The sequence below is a fragment of the Dipodomys ordii genome, unplaced genomic scaffold (assembly GCF_000151885.1).
Source record: "Dipodomys ordii isolate 6190 unplaced genomic scaffold, Dord_2.0 Scaffold28, whole genome shotgun sequence".
Classification (NCBI taxonomy): Eukaryota; Metazoa; Chordata; class Mammalia; order Rodentia; family Heteromyidae; genus Dipodomys; species Dipodomys ordii.
In genome coordinates this window covers 13,269,142-13,290,210 of record NW_012267244.1, presented here as the reverse complement: position 1 = coordinate 13,290,210, position 21,069 = coordinate 13,269,142, and the positions used below count along the sequence as shown (strand labels likewise).

Below are 21,069 nucleotides of genomic sequence, written 5' to 3'. Positions count from 1 at the left end.
TATCTAGCATTGTTACCCCCTCCTTTGTTTTTCCCCTACTATCTCTTCCCTCCCTACCTCCCCAATTCTTCCCCCCTCAAGTTGTCAATTTCATTTACAACATAGTGTCTTGTACATCTCACTTTTACAATAGGTCAACCTGTATCCTTGTTTCAGCATTTTGTTATTTCCCTTCCCCTCCTCAAATTAGAAAAATGTATATACAAGATGCAGGGCACCAGAATCAAATACAGTGACAACAGGGATGATACCATAGGGGGAAAAACATACAAAAGAAACAAAAAAAAAATCACATACTTTCAGTTAATAACACAAAGCATGTTTTCCATGTTGGCTTGTTTTCCATAAAGAAAAGCTTTTTAAAGAATATAATATACGCTTCTATCCTGTGATTATGGACACAGAAGTTATCATTAAGCTTATTTGAAATCAATATTTAAAATTTTTCAACTAAACGAAAAAAATCCCTTTAAGCTTCAGAATGACAAAGCTTCAAGATACACAAATTACAAGCAGAAGATGTCAAACCCAGGTGCTTTCTTCCTAGACCTGCAAAGGTGCACATTTCTGTCTAATTCAATCACATGGCTTGGTAACCAAAGACAAAGAGGCCTCCATCACACTGAGTGCTGTTGTTCACAGCTAACATGAGCTGGAAGGACTCAGCACCCAGAGAAGGCATGCAAAGCATTTCTACACAAGGCAACCTATGTGATGGTGTGAATCCGGCTTCATAATTAGATACTGCATACTGGCTAACACTGAGACCTAACAAAGGTAAATTTGTGCCCTTCTTCATTAGACTCATTAAAATTAGACTTCTCAAAATCATCAATGAACATTGTGCAAGAAGAGTGATTATTGGCTCTTTTTGTGGTATTCTCCAAAAATGCTGAGTGCCTCTGTTCCAGAATAGCTGTGTCAGGCATCATGAAGGCTTTGGAAGATGTTTATATTTAACAGAAAATATAAATGACCATGTTTATTTGGGGGCTGTTTATCTGGAAGTCTTAGTTGTTACAAAATTCACTGGAAACAGTAGCTGTATGTTGACATATATACTGTGCCTTATTTTATCATCTGATTGGTCAATCAATTTTTATTAGGGGAGATTTCAAATGACTTGTATAATTCAAACTAGTGCCTTCAAATAAAGTCATTTCATTATTCCTTTTTCATTAAAGATTTAGTTCTCTCAAGTGAAAGAATTTGATTATTTTCTTTCTGCATCACACCAATGCATGGTTATCAGTTAATACTAACAGAATTGAGAGCTGCAAAAGGAGAAATAACTCTTAAACAGATAGAATGGAATGTAATTTCCTAATTTATATGATTTTACTTATTTACTTATTTTAATATATTATTCTACAGGTGTAAGTAAATCCAAATGTTACGTATGAAAAGGTTAAAAGCAAACTTTTACCAAAGTTCTTAAGTTTTCAAATAAAACATAAAAAAATCCAGGGTACAGAGAAAATGAGATACTTTTATCCTAGGATGATACTACACCAAGTGTTATTTCTATATTCTTTTTTTTTTTGTTGTTCAGTCGTGAGGCTTGATATCTGGGCTTGGGCGCTGTCCCTGCGCTCTTCAGCTCAAGACAACCACTCTATCACTTGAGCCACAGCTCTACTTCTGGTTTTCTAGTGGTTTATTGGAGATAAGAGTCTCATAGACTTTCCTGCTCAGGCTGACTTTGAACCTCGATCCTCAGATCTCAGCCTCCTGAGTAGCTAGGATTACAGGCATGAGCCACGGGCCCGGCTTGTATTCTTTATTCCATGATGATGAGAAATACAAAAAATTGCAAAAATTAAAACTTTTCCAAGTTTAGGGAAGAGAAACTCCTAAACATGATGCCGAAGAGGAAAGTGTTTTATTCTAAGGGCATTTCCTGGTACCAGCTATTCAGCCATTCATCTCCAGCACAGAGAAGTGGGACTTGGAAATTACTGACAATTAGGCAAGTTTTCCAAAAGTAATGCTCTAATTTCTACCTGACAGCCCAAACTTGAGAAACAAAGGGGGAAAAAAGATAGGAAGAGGAAGGGAGGGAGTGAGGAAGGGAAGGTTGGAGGAAGAAAAGTGAAAGAAAAAAAAGAAAGGAATGAAAGAAAATGAATCAAAATAGAAATAGTTCAATTTGGGTTCCTGGATGCAAAAGCTGAAATTTTCCAAAATTTAAACAAAAAGAAGACACTCACCATCTATATTTTTAATCTTCCATAGGAGGATTTGCAAAAAATCTTATTTAAACTCTATTGTATTTTAAATCCATTAACTTCCTCAACATAAACCAGACAGCAGGTCCAAATATTTTAAGATCCTTACATAGTACTACTTACACAGCACCACTTGACAACCAAACCTATTTATACTAATAGTAATAGAATACGAAATGCAAACGATTTCATCCTGCAAATTGCTAATGAAACAAAAATGTTATCATTTAAACAAATAGAGTATTGCTTTAAAAACGAAAGACTGAAACACTATGAAGAAACTATCCAGGCTCATAAGTCTTATTATAATGCAAAAACATTATATGAATCAGTTTTGTAAGAACTAGATCTAATCAAATCAAATTTAGCTGGCAGCTGTGAGGGCAATCTAACTGCAATATCTGTCACCCCACTGATTACCAGAGTTGATCTGGCCAACCTGGCTGGCGGGGTGTCTGCTTTGCTCCCTCACCTTTCCAGATATACCTATCCCAGAATCAGTGGGCACACAGCCATACTTGCAGGAAGGGTATAAGGGCACCTGTGCTCTACTGCTACAATCTCCAAACAAGCTCTCAAGTTGAGCTGACTTGAAACCTTCATGAATTCAAATGCAAATCTACATAACTGACTCTGTATAAAATCCATAGTAGAAAGAATACTTGTGGACTTCCAAAACATGTAGATAAGCACTAAATCTTGATTTGAATCAATTTATATTGTCTGCACACCACATGTTTCTGCTTGGTTATATAATGGAATTTTTTAAAGTTAAGATTCTCCCAGGAATAAATACGTATTTGTTTTACAACACTCATAAGAAATAAGCCCTAGAAATTAGAGTGAAATCATTACTATTTGACTTCCATAAAAAATGCAATTTTTTTGTTTTCTTAATTCAGTAGATTATCATTCATCTTCCAACTGCCACTTAAGCCTCACCAGTCAAAGAACAATCACATTATAAACTAAACAAGAAAATAAAACAAAGTATTATTACTTACAGACTTCCTCTTCGGGGGAGACTCAGCTCCTTCTGTAAAAGAAAAAAAAACATATAGAAGATGTTGTATTAATCTTAGATTACCAGGACACCAATGAGTAACATAAAGTTTATCATCATCATCTTTTATTATATTTGATTTGGTATTTTCTATACTGAAAAAAATTTAAAAGCCATAATTTCTTTCTGGATTTCTCCTTATTCTGTTTTTATTTATGCAAGGTAAAAAGGTTTCAATGGATTGTTGAAGTTACAAACATGGTGTATCTGCATTTTGTAGCACAGGAAACATCAGCCCTCCCAAACCAATTACAGTAAAATCTGAGATGCTCAGCCCTACAATTGTGCATGAAAAGAACCAAAGAGCTTCTGCAAACAGGAAACAGATATAAGTAGTAGGGGAAATTTTTCAGGATTATAATTAAATGAAAGGTAAAATGAAACGCGCGATTAAATCAGACTATCCAATCAGATGATCTTAACCTCAAAAGAAACAAATTTATGCAAAATATCACATGTACCGAATATTATCCTTTATTATTTAAAAAGATGATAGGATTTCCTTCTAGAATCATTTCTCAAAACAAATTTGCATTATTTACTTAGGATATTGAAAAGTAGGTTAATGAACCTCTAAAAGGTAACCAAACAGCCACAATTACCAGAGTGTTTATAGTTTTTAAAGGATGCTCTCACACTTATCACAAATTAAGATCATTATCTATCTAATCACAGAGAGGCTGAGGAAAATATAAAAGAAGAAGCAAAATCAAGCAAGGAAGCAAGCCAACCAAACAAATAAAATCGGATTCAGAAATACTTCCACCCACTAATGAAGTTTCCAAAGCTGGTCTCCTCAAGAAAGATTTCTTGATGATGATAATTAAAGACTAGGAAGCAATGAGTCATCTGGCTACTTAAAATGATGTATACCCTGAATCCAGAAGATTCAACAAAATTAGGTTATTCATACCCAGAATTCTCTCTCTTTTTTTTCCTTTGAGAAGCTCCAGCATTACTATGGAAAGATGTTTCCCACCTGGCTGTCACACTCACTTTTCCTGTGGCATATTTTTGTTGGAACCAGAAATGTCTGTCATGGGCGGCAACCTCCTACAGCTTCTAAACATTTTAGTGTGATTTACTTTAGCCTTGCTTAGAGAAAATGGCCTAAAGAGCCTCAGACAAGCGAGAGAAGGTCTGAGACATGGGCTCTAAACATAAGGTGCCCTCCTATTAACTGGAAAATGCATTTCCAGAGTTATAATAATCGTATCACTGGTTAGTAGCAGGGAGATGAATGGATCATTTGAGGAATGGAAGTGTCTTTCACTCAAAAGCAACCCTTTTCTTAGTAGGTTTGTAGGACTCAGTGGTGAATGCGTTCTTTTGTTGTTGTCTGCTTTTGCTTTTTTCCCTTTTTTTCCTCTTGACTCTTTTATTATCCCCAAGAAATTATAGTGTTTGCTGAAGTTAGCTCCCTGATTCTGAAACATAAACATGCCTTCATTTACTAAAGTCCCAGATAACAAGAGTCTCTAAAGAGAATTTTTCTTGGAAGATGAAATGCACACAGAAAACCAACCAGCAATCTTTCATATATGTATCTTTGATTAGGGCAAGCACTAGAAATCAGTTTTATATTCAGGTTTAAAATAAAAGGGTGGGGAGGGAGAATTCCTTAGAGGTAACAGTGTACCTGATTACTTCTTTTAGAAAAGAGCTGAGGCCTACTGCATAGTAAAAAGGCTGGTGCTCACTTGCGTAAAACTGTTCTACCTAGTAAGCAGATGTCATGGTAGCACAGATGATGCAAAAAGTGCTGGGTGCTGGTAGCACACACCTGTAATCCTAGTTGCTCACTAGGCTGAGATCTGAGAATTGAAGTTCAAAGCCAGCCCAGGCAGGAAAGTTCATGAGACTCTTAGCTCCAATTAACCAACAAAAAGTTGGAAGTGGAGCTGTGGCTCAAGTGGTAGAGCGCTAGCCTTAAGTGAAAAAAAGCTAAAGGACAGCACCCAGACACTGCATTCAATCCCTTAGTACTGATACAAAAGCATACACACACACACACACACACACACACACACACCAGAACAACAACAACAACAAAAAGAAATTAGATGTAGTGTTGTGGTCTTTTTAAACCACATGTGCAAACCGATGAACGTAAAAGGAAAAGGGCCAAATGAATGACCCAAATAGTTCAGTCAGTCATCTTCACTCAAATAACAGACCATGAACCTGCTGCTCCATTCTGAGAAAAGCTGCTGAAACAGCAGGAAAAGGAATAAAAACCAGAAGCCTTTTAATCAGAAGCCTTTCCAGTAGGTCTAGAATTATGAGTTCTAAACAAGAAGAAAGGTGACAATGGGTGACACAGCCCTGGTACTCCATAGGATAGCAGTCGGCACTCGAAGATGAGGACCAGAGGCCATTTAATAGGCCACTGTCAACTGACCTGAAGCTCGGGTGCTAACCAAGCCAGGGAGCTAATCCACCTGACCGCTTGAATGTCAGGCTCGGCACTGGAAACTCAATTTGGTAGCAAATTGGAATCAGATGTGATGGTAATAAAGTGAGAGAAATGAATGTGCCGTGGCCAAGACCTTGTGAACAGTAGCTGAAAAAGTCTGCAGATGCCAGGGGCTAAGCAATTGCAGACAAAGCAGGGAGCAGTGGCTGCCCTAATGGATGGGGACCGCATGCTGATAAATCTAAGCAGGTCAGAGGTCCATGAACAGCATCAAGACACTTTACAGCCTCGGTTCCTGAAGTATACTTGTGTGTGTGTGTGTGTGTATGTGTGTGTGTGTGTGTGTGTGTGTGTGTGTGTGTTTTCATTTCATCCTCATAATGTCAGGATAAGGTCACTAACACATGCTTAGATAATTAGATAAGACCTGTGATACTAGTTTGCTTGGCGTAAGAACTAAAATGTTTAGTGTTAGGTAAGATCTGAAGATGGAAAGAAAAGTGGAATAAATAAAGGAGAATTGGGGGTAGGAAATATCCATCAGACCCAAACAATAGGCTACTTATTATCACCTGAATATAAAAAATTCTTGAGAATTCATTTAAGAATTACTATCGATATTGATTACTCGATGAGTCTGAATAGGTTTTAGTTTCGGTTGATCGCTTTTCCTGATATTTATATCTTTTGTCCCTTCCTAAAATTAACAAAAATTCATACTGAAAATAAAGGGGAAATGCAATCAATCTAGTCTGAGAGTTCTGTCATCTTTCTTGAGATTCCTTTGATAAGACAGATGCCACTACTGGAAAGTGAAGCAGGAAGTTTCCACAGATTAGGAGTCTGAAGCCAGCCTAGATGGCTTACACAGACCTACTTCAAAAATAAATATCGAAGACACCACAGGGTTCCTCAAATCCAGGAAGAGAATTCATGGAGAGTCCATGATGACAAAAAAGAAACATCCTTGCCCACAAAAATAGTTTTATTCTTGAAGACAATAGAAATATCTGCAGACTGGTCTTACATGTCCAAGCAATGTTCACAGTGGTAATTTAAAAGAAGTTGATAGCATTTAATAGGCATTGAACAGTTCTACCTACACAAATGAAAGAATCTGGCAACCAGAGGCAGCAGTGGTATTCACTAGACAATATGTTGAAAATGAACCCTAAAACTTGAGGGTGGGGAAGAAAGGGAAAAGCTGGGAGAGAGCGAGGGAAGGGGTAACACTATCCAAAAAGGAATGTCCTCTTCACCTGATTTCTGTAGCTGTAGCTCCTTTGTAAATCCCCTATATAGTAACAATTTAGTAGATCCCTGAATTTATGTTTTCAAAGACAAAGGAGGTTTACAGAAGTCCAAGGAATTAAGTAAACAGTACCTCCACACCAATGAGCAGGCTTATTTCCCCTGCCCTTGAGAGTGGGTTGGGATGTGGCAATTCCCTTCCGAAGAAGGGGGTGTGGGAAGGAAACAAGTATGGGGTTTCAGTGGAGACACCACAGAGACCACACACGTTACTTAGACCAATACTTGATTATGACTAGGGAAACCAGTGGTGAAGTCCTGACATCAGACAGCCTCTGGTAACCTCTGATAAGTGATGAGAAGTCACTTCCCACTATGGTATACTATTTAAAAATCCCTAATCCCACAAAAAAAATCATCAGGCAGTCATATGCCAGTGGCTCACACCTATCCTAATGAGTCACGAGGCTGAGATCTGAGGATCATGATTCAAAGCCAGCCTTGGTAGAAAAGTTAATGAAAGTCTTATCTCCAATTAATCATTAAAAATCTGGAAGTGGGGTTGTGGTTCCAGTGGTAGCGTGCTAGCCTTAAGAAAAAAAAGTCAGCCATACTGCCCAGATCCTGAATTCAGGCCCTAGGACAAGCACAAAACAAAACAAACAAACAAAAAGCAAAGCATCAGACAAATCCAAATGAAGAGAATGAAGAAATATTCTGCGAAATGCTGTCAGTACCCTTTAAACAATACAGATGTGGAACAAAGAACACTTGTGAAACCATCATAAATCAGAGGATACTAGTGAGACAGGATGAATGAATGCAATGTAGGATCTTGACTTGGATTCTGGAACCAGAAAAAAGACACGAGTGGAAAACTTGGTGATCATAGTCTATAATTTACGTGTTGGTAAACTATATTTCCTTCATTTCAATGAATGTGTCAAATGTCAAGGTTACCAGTTAGCATTAGAGGACCTGAGTAAAAGGTATTCTCTCAATTATCCTGCAATTATTCTATAAATCTAAAATTATTCAAATTTTTAAGAAGGGTATTTGAAAAAAAGTTAAAGAAAACTAGAGCTAGTGGGCAATGAAAGAGATAGACAAATACTCAGTATTTAAGTCCATTTAAAACCAAAATCTAACAACCACTTCAGAAGACTATAGAGATAGTCTAGGAATAGTCAATGGCTGAGACCAGCGGTGAAGAGGCTGCAAAGCAGTCACACTTGAGACCTATTTCCATAGAATTTATGAAAGAATTAGAGGTAGCTGAGCATAGTAGCTCAAACATGTAAGCCTAGCTACTTGGGAACAGACATCAGGGGACCCCAGCTCAAGGCCAGCCTGAGAAAAAATGTTGATGAGATGCCATCTGATTCAATGTCTGGGCATTGTGGTAAGAACCTGTTGTGCTCAGTGACACAGGGAATCGCAAATAGGAGAATGGTGGTCCAGGCCATCAGGGAAAAAAGTAAAATCCTATCTGGAAAATATCAGCACACAAAGAGGCTGCAGGTGGGGCTGGGAAGGTGGCTCAGTGGTAGGGCGCTTGCCTTGCATGCCTGAGGCCCTGGGTTCGATTCCTCAGCACCACATAAGCAGGAAAAAAAATCAAACAAAGTTTGCACTCTGACATTCAAGAATTCTGGCGAGCTGGGTGTTAGAGGCTCACACTGACAATCCTAGCTACTCACCAGGCTGAGATCTAAAATTTTCAGTTTGAAGCTAGCCTGAGCAGACAAATCTGAGACCCTTATTTCCAATTAACCGGCAAAAAGCTGAAAGTGAAGGTGTGGCTCAAGCAAAAGTTTAAGGCCTTAAGTTCAAGCCCCAGTACCAGAAAAAAGACAAGAAGAATTCTGCCTGCATGAGAATGCCAACTAGAAGTGCCCATACAGATAACTCACCTATAAAGTGGGGTTCAGGAAATAAGCTGGGACTGAAGAGTGACTTGGAGTCCTTATAGATAAGATGTTATGGATAATCAAGGGACAGGATGAGAAGTAGAAACTGGGCAGAAAAAGAAGGGGTGGGGCTGGGAAGGTGGCTCAGTGGTAGAGCGCTTGCCTTGCATGCCTGAGGCCCTGGGTTCGATTCCCCAGCACCACATAAGCAAAAAGAAAAAAAGCTGGAAGTGGCGCTGTGGCTCAAGTGGTAGAACGCTAGCTTTGAGCTGAAGAGCTGAGGGACAGCACCCAGGCCCAGAGTTCAGGCCCCACAACTGGACCCTCCCCCCAAAAAAAGAAGAGGTGCCGGTGGACATGGGCAGGGGGAAGTAGAATACCTCTGCTATTTATACTTAAAGAACGCACTTCCTGAGGAACAGTGGAGATTCTTCAAACCAGCAAAAATGGAAGAGGGCTAACTACTAAAAAGGCCTATATGGAGTGCAAATACCAGCATTCTGTATGCTGACAAGTTGTCTGGGCTGAGAGTATTAGAAGCTAGACAAGGCAAGCGCTCTACCACTGAGCCAGAACTAGGAACTTAGTTGGGGAAACACAGCCACTTCTGGTGAACAGCCCCATAAGGTGTGTCAGAATGGAACACTTAGTAGAGTTTCCCTGTAGAAGAAATCTCTAACTGTCCCCATACCTTTACCTCTTGGCTCCTGGCAGGACTCTGTATTGTCATCCTCATACCTGGGTCCCTACCGGACCTGCAAAGCCAGCAGGAAAAAGGACAGGATTTCTCCTACTAGTACAACTGGAGGCAAGATTAAGACCCCCAAGTTTACACTTCTAAAACAAAAAGAGGGTTTAGAAGTGGGGCAACTTACCTCTCCCTTTCTCCCCCCAAAATGCTGCAAACAGAATGGCAATGCAAAGCATACACTATCTCCTGCCCACTCTCTAGAAAGCAGTAGATTTAGAGATCCTGTGCTTTCCCACCGTCAGCCTCTGGTCACTGGTCTCCATCCTCTCATTGACGATCAAGACAACTGCTCTGCACGGGCAAACTATCCACTTAGGAAGAGAGTTCAAAGAACCAGGATGGGCAAGCTGGTCTATTAGGCACTGTTAGGGATCCATGAGGGAAAAACAAAAACAAAACAAAATAAAACGCATTTAAAAGCTGGTTGGGGAAACATACACAGGCACATATAAAATGAAGAGCCTTCTCCAGGTGCCAAATTATGCAGTATAACCTGAATGTATAAATGCTAGCAGGGGAGAGAAAATACTTGGGGATAAGATAACTCAGCTCAGGCAGTGGTTCTGAACTCTGGCTAATTTGGCTGAGGCAGTGATTCTGAAGTCTAGCTGCACATTAATGTCAACGAGGGAGCTTTTTACCATACCATTGCCTGAGTACCACCCCTAGAGATCTAGAGAGAGAGAGTTGTTTGCATAAGTTGTTTATTAGAGGTTAGTAATTTTAGGCCCCTTTAGGGCTTTTTGTTTTGCTTAACCTTTTTTTTTTCGGTTTTTTTTTTTCTTGAAGAAGTATTTATTTTCTAGGCTGTGCTGTAGTGATGTGTGAGCTTTTTAGGTATTTTCTTGTTGAGATGGAAGTGTTGTCAAGTGTAAGAAAGCTACCCTAGTATCCTTCAGTAAAAGGGCTCTTGCTACCAGACACAGTACAGAATCAGCTAGAAATATGGATATGGGCTGTGCAGGAGTCTAAACTCCTGAAGAAATGCTAGGGGCTTCTTGTCTTGTCCTCCATCTCTGACAGTTACATGTAAAGGCAGAAACAGAGGACAGAAACATTCAGACTACAGAACTGAATCTTACATGAAAAGCTTGATTCCGAATCAGAAGGCAAAATTTTCAAACAGCCCTTCAAAACACCAGTAAGCTACCTAGAAAGTGCATGGTTTTCTACATAATGAAAGTAGACTAAAGCTGGGAAAAAAGGTCAGCATGTAAAAAGTCTATACAGAAATGGTTGGACACTCAAATCATTCTACTTATAACATACCACCAAAATGCTCAGAGGAATGGAAGACATGTAAAAAATTCCTAGAGGAGCTCTTCTTTTTCTTGGCCAGTCTTGGGGCTTGAACTCAGGATCTGGGTGCTCAAACTTCTTTGTGCTCAAGGCTAATGCTCTACCACTTGAGCCACAATGCCACTTCTGGCTTTTTCAGAGTACTTTATTAAAGAGAAGGAACTCACGGACTTTGTTTCCTGGACTGGTTTTGATCTGCAATCTTCAGATCTCAGCCTCCTGAATAGCTAGAATTACAGAAGTGAGCCACTGGCACCCAACTATGACCTCCTCCTTTTGTAAGGGTTATTTTACTCCACTTTTATATCAATAATCATGATAAACTTTAATATAATTTTGCTGATAAAGTTCAACCACAACAAATCACAGACATTTCAGGGAAAATACCTGCCATCCATGTTTCTTCCAAATATTACTTGATTAAAATCACATACTCACTTTCTTTGAAAAACAGAAGAAAGTAACTACCTTTTTCCTTCTTTCCAAGTTGGTTTGCTCTTCCTAGAGCTCAGATCAATAAATATCAGCCTCAAGATTATGGCATTAGTCTCCCAAAAGCCTTTGCCAGGAACAAAGTTTCTGAGTCCCAACGAAAGTATTTATTTGGGTCTTTTTTTTTAGGATAAGTTTGACTAATAATTTTCTTTTTTAATATATTTTTTTTATTATAAAGATACTGTATAGAGGGTTTCAGTTAAATGAGCAAGGTAATGAGTCCATTTCCTATTGAGCATTGTTACCCCCTCCTTTGTTTTTCCCCTACCATCCCTTTCCTCCCACCTCCCCAACTCCTCCCTTTCTGCCCCCAAAGTTGTAAAGTTCATTTTCAAAATAGTCTCTTGTACATCTCATTGTTACAATAGGTCATCCTGTATCCTTATTTCGGCATTTGAACTTCATATTATAATCAACTGACTGCCTGGGTATGACCCTCAAGTACTCCTTTTGAAAGCCTAGAGGAAATTAGCAACTGACCAGAGGCACAAGCCATGAGAATAATACGATTAAAACTTAACCTACATCATCCAGTCCCTATCCCCCCCATACTCCACTGTTAATATAAAGATAATGTATTAGTCTATTTTTCATTGCAATTATAAAACACTTCAGGCTGAATAATTCTTGAAGAAAAGCGGTTTATTTAGCTTCAGATTGAAGGGCTGAAAATTCAAAAAAAGAAGCCCTGGGCAAAGATGTCAAAGCAGCTGACATCACAATAGTGGAAACATGTGCAGAAGAGAACACTAATAAGATGGTAAATTGAGAGCCCAGGTTCTATCTTTTCATAACATCTGGATCTAGTGAGTACTCAACTCCAAGAGATCAGCACTAATCCCTTCTGAGGAAGATATATCGAGTGACCTAAATAGCTCCTATTAGGGTTCTACCTCTTAAGGGTTCTACCACCTCCCATCACTCAGGACCAAGCCTCCAACATATGAGCTTTAGAGAGACACACTAAAGTAATCCACCTAAGTCAAAATCAAGTGGGCTAGAGCGATGATGCGAAGAGTGGACAGAAGGAGTTTCCATGAGTATAGGACATCAAGGGTTGGCACCAATAATGTTAGTGATAAAAGAGTCAGTGAGCTGAAGTTGAAGAACAGCACCAGGAAAACAAGAACCTTTTGAAGAGGAACAAAGGAAGTCAAGAACTTGTGGCTCAGGCTTGTAATCCTAACTAGTCAGGAAACTGAGATCTGGGATTGCAGTTCAAAACCAGCTTGGTCAGGAAAGTTGGAGAGACCATTATGTCTAATTAACCAGCAAAAACCTGGAAGTGGAGCTACGGCGCAAATGGTAGACCAACAGCCTTAAGCAAAAATCTCAGGGACAACACCCAGGTCCTGAGTTCAAGCCTCAGGCCCAACATGAAAAAAGGAAAAGAAAGGGTGAAGAGAAGAGGAGAAGAGGGAAAGAGGAAGGAAGGAAGGGAGGGAGGGAGGGAGGGAGGGAGGGAGGGAGGGAGGGAAGGAAGGAGGGAAGGAAGGAAGGAAGGAAGGAAGGAAGGAAGGAAGGAAGGAAGGAAGGAAGGAAGGGAAGGAAGGGAAGGAAGGAAGAAGCGAGCAAATGAAAGCACAAGCTGTACCCTTAGAGTTCTATAGTTTCAGTGACACAGAAGATAAAAATTTTGTGCCAAGGACACCCTGGGGAACTAAAGCAAGCAAAATGGCTTTCCTTTATTCAATCACACACTTTTTAGTGAAGGTCGACATGGCAGGGACCAGGCCAGACACCAGGGATAAAGGACTTCACTCAGTGGAAAATACAGTGTGAAGAGGTCTGGAATGGAGGTCTTTCAAGGTGTGAATAACACAAAGCGTTGGAGGTCTTTTCTTGGCAGATGGTCAGGGCTGATTCCTGCCCAACAACATTTCCTTTTACGCACAATGACAAATTCTCATGGAACTAACTATTCTAGGCCTTAAGTTAAGCAAATGATGACGCTCATTTTATTGCCCCAAGTGATTGGTTCAAAGATGTCATGTGATCCAATCTGAGCAAAAGCACATGCAAAATGCTATTTACTCAGGACTTCCAGGAAAAAATTTCCATGTGCTATATGGCGAGCCAACAGGAAAGAAGAAGCCCTAAGGAGGAAGCTCCCGGGTAGTGGAGGAGGACAGAGAGAAATAAGGTCACCTTTGAAACAATGGTGGCAGGAGCCTTGTTTATTCCTAAACTTCTGGGATCCATGAGCCAATTAAGTCTCTTCACTGTTTAAACTGGTTTGTGTTTCTATTCCTTGTGATTCAAAAATTCCTAAGTGTCACAATACTTCCCACTGCGCTTTCTTCTGCAATCTGGGAGTTGCCCAGGCAGCCTGGGGAGGGTGCTGGGGAGGAAAAGGATAAGGTAAGTGGGGCATGGTGAAGCAGCACATGGCTGTGAGCTTGGGACAGAGAGTAAACTGAAAATCCAGAATCAGAATGAGAAGCCATGGCCAGGTCATGATGGCGATTGGAAGAATCTTCTTTTATCCAATTGGCACTGGAGATTTAAGATAGTCAGCTTGGCATGCTAGAAGTGTTCTCTCCAGCATTAAGGTACCAGACAGCTCACAGAGGGCAATGTGAAGGAAAGGCCTGGAAGCCCATCTGAGTATCCAGTATGCAAGCCTGAGAGCCATGACCAAGGACTGTGGATGAGGTCAAGAGAAGTATGCGGAAAAGCAGGTTAAAAACAGGACAGCAAGTACAAGATCTGCAGGGGGTGAGACAACACACTATCTTTCAAGTCCAGGGAAGGGCAGTGCCACATGAGGATGAGAGAGAAGGGGCTTGGATAGGTAAAGCACCCAGAGCCTTTCAGAAGTTCCAGATAGAAATCTGCAATGGATAGAGAGGGCAAAAAAGCCTCTGTGTCAGATCGCACAATGTCTGATGGGCAGGAACAAGACAAAGTTACCAGGTAAGAGAGGAGCAAAGCCACATCCACCTGTTAGTCTTGAATGAAAAGTTCAGCATGAGAAAACCCTTTCCTACGTGAAAAGTTTTACTAAATGGTAGCTCACCTCCCATCCTCGGCAAGTAATGGAAACTCGCATTTATTACATAGTAACAAGTATTAGGGCCCTCTTCACAGGTGAGGGTATTAAGGCAGAGGTAAAGGCAGGCCCAGGAACTTACTCACAAGGCATCACAAAACTGGTATCTGAGCTTGCTTTTGAACACACCCCTGCCTGAACCTACAGTATTTCAATGTTTTCTTTTTTCTTACCAAGTGATGATTTGGTATATTTGTAACCCACCCCTCAACCCCCTACCACCGCTGCCCACCGCCAACCATGTGGCCCACCAGGCTGCTCTTGTGTTTGATAACACACCACCAACTGCTCATAGAAAGGAGAAACACAGCACAGACCTTCAAAGCTCCTTCTAAGCAAATTTCACACTTAAATTGTTTTTATAGACTCGTTTTATTTGAAGCAAAGTCCTGCAAACACATTACTTTTTAAAAGACTTTTTTAGAGTAGAAAAGGTATAACAAGCCAAATAATCAGCTAACCCAAGTAAATGAGTACATAAAACAAGCTTCCTTTCCAGTCAATTACTACAGTTTTTCACATTTCCTGACATGTTATGCTCTTGGACATCAACAACTGAAGCTTGAGAATCAGATATTTGTATACAGCAACCTGTCTTGAAGTCAATATTTCACAATACTGACTTGAAAGAAGAAATCTGGCCCTAGGCTTTTGCTAATATACCTATGACAAACAACACCAGTTTATTGAGAATGTATTATGTCCTAAATGAGTTGCATTTAGAATCTCAAGGTTAATGCCAGACAGTCCACTTTGTCCTCAAGGACCACAAGAACAAATCTTTGTTTTTTGGTTTTTTTTTTTTGGTCGGTTGTGAGGCCTGAACTCTGGGCTTGGGCGCTGTCCCTCAGCTCTTCAGCTCAAGGCTAGCACTCTACCACTTGAGCCACAGCACCATTTTTGGCTTTTTCTGCTTATGTGGTGCTGAAGAATCCAACCCAGGGCCTCATGCATGCAAGGCAAGCACTTTTCCACTGAGCCACCTTCCCAGCCACACATGAATTCTTGCAAGAGAAAGTTTCTGCATCATTTTAAAAATTAAGGATACTGATTCTGATCATATTAGAAACCCAGGACTTTTCCTCAAAAGAAGCAAAATTAGGAAACTGAGACCAATAAAACTTAAAGCTTACAGAAACCATAATTTGGCCAGACACTGGTGGCTCACACTTGTAATCCTAGTTACTCAGGAGGCTGAAACCTGAGGATTGTGGTTTGAAGCCAGCCCAGGCAGGAAAGTCTGTGAGACTCTTATAGATAATAAATTACTCAGAAAAGCTGGAAGTGGTGCTGTAGCTCAAGTGGTAGATTGCTAGCCTCCATCATTTAAGAAAATATTACAAAGTATCTTGAGAAACCCTTCTGCATTATTTTTGTGATATATATATATATGGGATATATATATATATATATATATGGGATATATATATATATATGGGGTGGTCTAGGGTTTGGAGCTCAGGGCAAATGCTCTAACACTTGAGTCACACACCTCCATCCTTTTTTGCTTGATTGTACAGACAGGGTTTCACTAAAGTTTTGCCTGTGATCTTAGTATCTCAACTTCCCAAGTAGCTAGGATTACCGATGTGAACCACCACATCTGTCTTAGAAACAGTTTCTACTTCTCTAAGACTTAACTGACTGAATTATAAAATAAAAATATTACAACTAATATAAACAATACAATTAATCTCACAGGATGTTAAAATTAACAATAACATATGCCTCATAGTTTACACAGTTCTAAAGTATAACAGCACCGTAGATTTCAGTTGTTCTCATATAAACGTCCCTGTATATTTATTGAAACAACACGAGGAGTCCAAAGTGTGGTGAGCACATGTGCACAACTCCACCTGTTCCACTTCAGATACCTGAACTGGAACATAGTTCTGAATATCAATTTGAAGATTTATAGCAAATGAGGCTTCCACAAAATTCATAGCTGGAAAGGCCACTGGTGACTCTAATCTAGCTACTCAGGAGGCAGAGATCTGAGGATCTCAGCTTGAAGCCATATGTGGCAGGAAAAGTCCAAAATGTTGGGTGGGAGGTGTGGCTTAAGTGGTAGAGTACCTATGATAAAGAAAAAAAGCAGAGAGAAAACACACGTTTCCACGAAGTTCAAGCCCCAGTACTAAATGTGCACATGCATGCACGCACATGTACACGTGCACACAAACACCACATCACACACCTGTGATGGCCTTTTAGGCAATACAAATTTAAAAGTCTATCAGGATGCATATAAAATGAAGGTTATTATGTACAAGTTCGTGTTATTTTTTTTTCTCCTGAGAGCAGACTTCTGAAATCTCCTGATAAATAAGTGTATCAACCCTGCCACTTAACTATGTTTCTTGTTACTGGGGGAAGTCTATGACCTCCAGTGAGCCCAGATAAAAAGGCAGCCCTGCACAGCAGTGCCCCACAAGACCCTGCAATTCTCTTGGTTCTTCCATCCATTACCAGCAAATTACGGAAAATTCAAAATATTGATCGGTACACCCCTATATGGGAAGAAAGTTACCATCGACTTTTATTGCTTATTGTTGGGTCCAATTCTCTGGAATCAATAAAAGCTACAATGTTCATAAGCTTCTAAAAAGCTAGTTAATATAGTGGATATGAGACACCTTTTACAATCACTATAAATCTATAGGATTCTTCAACAGTGGCAGACATCTTCAGTTCTCAAAAGCCTTAGTTGATTGGAGAAATTCTTCTCATTACCCAGGAAAATGCTCCAGGAAAGAAGTGAATAGCAAATGGCAGGGAATAAAGAATAAGTCAGTAGAAAGAACCCTACAAAACATATTTTCATTTTTGCCTTTTGGTTCTCCTTCGTTCCCACACTATCCAATCATAGTCACAAGTTTTTATCTTTTTTTTAAAATGTGTGCTTTACAGATTTAAGAGGAGGGTTTTTTGTTTTGTTTTGTTTTTTTGGATAGGCATTTCCAGGCTCCATGGAAGAGGATCAGTTTGCCTATAAACAACATTTCTAGTGCCTCTAATTTAAAGAATCAATGTCTTTTTATGAACCAATTTTTAAAAATCAGATAATAATTCAAAGGTTCCATTAAAATTACAGACAACTTGAATACAAAACGGGGTGGGGGGGAGCTGTTTACAGAACCAGGAAAGAGCACTGCATGAGGACCAGGGATACTGAATTTACTCAGCTGAGATTAATCATTTTTATTTAGTAAGGACACCCCATCATTTATGTAGCCAGTCACTATTCTGAAGGTCCATTTTAGTAAGGAATTTATTGGCCAATCAGCTCAAGGGAGCTTTTGAAGTGCTATATGATGCTAATACCCACAAGTCTCCTTTCTCCTGGCCATGCCTCCCTATCTAAATGCAAAAGACAACACTTAAAATGTGCATGTGAAATGGATGAGAAAGATGGGAGATTAATGACACACATATTCAAATAATCAATAATGTGAGCTTAAGTCTCTAATGGTGCTGAAATTTACTGTAAAGCAGTCACAGAATAAAATAAACAATTGGCTTGTAAAGATATACTTCACTTAGTAAGTAATGGATGCTTCTTGTTAAAGAGGGCAGCATGTCACATTTTCAGAAGTATTTTCTCTACAATGCTATTTTAAATAACATCAGCTAGAAATGTTCTGGGGTGAAGTGCAAGGGTAAAAGGCATGGGTTCTACCCCATTGTCACAATGAGAACCTGCATTCCTATGATAATTGCTGCAGGGACAATCATCCCTGTTCTGTGAGGTGCCAGGCATTGTGCTCCAACATTTTCTACACAGGATTTCATGTAAGCCTTACCATTGCCCTACAGAAATATGCAATAGGAGGTGTTTTTTTTTGTTTTGTTTTTTTGTTTTTGTTTTGGGTTTTTTTTTTGCCAGTCCTGGGCTTGAACTCAGGGCCTGAGCACTGTCCTTGAGCTTCTTTTGCTCAAGGCTAGCATTCTACCACTTGAGCCACAGTGCCATTTCTGGCTTTTTCTGCTTATGTGGTACAGTGGAATCAAGCTCAGGGCTTCATGCATGCTAGACAAGCACTCTATCACTAAGCCACCTTCCCAGCGCCACTTTTTTTTTTCAAAGAAGAAAGCTAGGTGTTAAAATTTTTTTAGTATGATCTGGCCAAAAGGCCAGAGGCATCAGGTCCTGCAGCAGCTCTGGATATTCTTACAGTCACTCCTACATGAGAAAAATGACCACTTCATTTAAGCTGGTATTTTTAGTTTTCTATCATGTTCTTATTTGATATTGGTCCAACATCCTCAGCCCTGACCTATCCAAGTCCAGCCCTGGAACGCTCTAGCCAAAAGCATACCACATACTCAAGACAAGCCCAGTGCCAAGAGTGACCGGGGTTCCACGTCATTATCCAGAGAAAAAAATGACCAACTACTCCTTTATTTGAGTCAAGATTCCAGGAGAAACAAAAAGCATTGGAAACATTGATTACAGATCTGTCAATTTGCTTCCTTTTTCCAAAATGTATTTGTGAGGGCTGCACAGTGAGTGTTAATGACTTTGAAGTTAACCAAAGAGACTCTAAGCCTAATGGCATCACATTTGTGATAGTTAATTAGCAGAAAATATTTCAGAGCTGGGAAGTTTTTGCTTCTTCTTCTTTTTTTTTTTAATTTTAAAGCATCAAAAGCAGTAATAAAAAAAGCTTAGGGGTTTTAATTGCTACTTCCCCAAAGACTGAATTCTGTTCTTAGTGCAAAGACAGAAGAACCCTTTCTTTCAAAGTTAAAATGATCCCTTGTGATTTCTGTGATCACAGCTACAACAGGGAGTGGACATTTACATCTGAGACCTAGGAAAATTTCCATCGGGGGCCCTCTTATTTTTGTTAAACAAAACAGGAAGTGGTTTCTGAGCAGGAAGCCCTTGCCTTTCTCATATGGGAACATAGTCACCTGCAAGGGGGGGGGGGCGGCTGAGCATAGGTGGTGCTCACCTAGGCTTCTACTATACCTGTTAGGTTCTTCCTTCAAAAAAACAAAAAACAAAACAAAAAATACCCTGGACTGTATTGGACTGCCATGGTGATGAATCACACAGATGGTATGCATTCTTATATAGAAGGTCTCTGGATTGTTTTGGAAATCTGAGATTGATTCAGGATTTATTTTCTAGAGGACAAAAGTGAAACACACACACACACACACACACACACACACACACACACACACACTGATCAAAACATGATACTCAGCCAGGTGCTGGTGACTCACACCTATATTCCTAGCTACTCAGGCAAGAAAGTCTCTGAGACAATTATCTCCAATTTATCACACACACACACACACACACACACACACACACCTGGAAAATGAAGCTTGGCTTGAGTGCAAAAGTTCAGAGACAGTGCCTAAAGCCCTGAGTTCAAGCCAAATGACTGACAAAACAACAACAACAAACATCATACTGGGGTGAAGGCCTGGCTTATGTGGTAGAGTGCCTGCCTAGCAAGTTTTAGATCCTGAGTTCAAACTCTAGTACCACTAAAACAAAACAGACAAACAAAAAACTAACAAATAAGAAATGAAGCAAAGCAGATGATACTCTAAGACAGCATACACAAAGGAAGAAAATCAACTTTGAGCAAGAGAACTTTGTGTAATACAAAAATTTTAGAGAACCTAAACTATCGTTCAGTATTTAGACAAGTGAATAATTCTGTACTAATGTCTTTAAACGGTCCTGTCACTTTTAATGCTAGTTTGTAAAACAAGGCAAACTGAATCACTCAGTATTAAGTTGTGTATGAATCAGAAAACAAAAACAATAGCTAGAAACTGCTGAAGATTTACATCTCTTTTGAAGGACATGTACAAATCCTGTGTGCTAAATCCTGTGTACTATCTGAATTAAGGTGCTAACTCCCAGCCCAGAGGGCCACTAAAATGAATTTATTAAAGTGGTAAAGCCTACAAGCAGCAGCCGAGTAGGGTGGCCCGGTCTGCATACCAAAATGACTGCAACCTGACCTTGCCACAGGACCCTGGGCAGCATATCTATCCTTTCTACAGCCTTCTTCCTTCCCTGCAAATTTAACCTTACAAATAGCTCATGGTGGGATCAGGTGAATTGGCCAGACTGGTGGTCCTAACTATTCAGAGCATGGAAATAAGATTAAGGCTCAAGGACATCCATGGGGAAAAAGTTACTGAGCCTTCTTATCTCAATAAACAAGCTGGGCAAATTGGCATCCCTATAATCCCAGCCACTGAGGAAGTGGAGGTAGGAGGATTTGGGTCTGAGTCCAGTTCTAGTAAAGCTAGCATGGGATTGTTTTAAAAAAATATATGTGTATAGTTTAAGTGGTAGAGTGCCTGCCTAGCAAGCCGGAGGCTCTGAGTTCAGTCCCTAGTATTATAATGAGAGAGAGAGAAAGAGAGAGAGAGAGCACACTTAAAGTATTGTTGCAAGGATCAAATTAAGAAATATGTACACACAAACATAAAGTCAGCCATCTAATATTTGGTTATCATTCTATCTTAAAACACATATATGCAAATAAGACATTGAAATGCCAAGGTTTTGCAATCGGAAAAAAATAAAGCATTCAACTACCTAAATAAGTAGTTATGTTGATAT

At 39.8% G+C, this 21,069-nt stretch overlaps 1 protein-coding gene across 1 annotated transcript in view; it reads right to left on the bottom strand.

Moving 5' to 3' along the window:
* Positions 1 to 21,069, bottom strand: part of Mast4 (microtubule associated serine/threonine kinase family member 4) — a 355,411-nt gene that overhangs the window by 276,035 nt on the left and 58,307 nt on the right. The window contains exon 2 of the mRNA XM_013015896.1: positions 3,233 to 3,264. Within this exon, the coding sequence (XP_012871350.1) occupies positions 3,233 to 3,264 (32 nt within the window). The remainder of the gene's footprint in view (positions 1 to 3,232; positions 3,265 to 21,069) is intronic.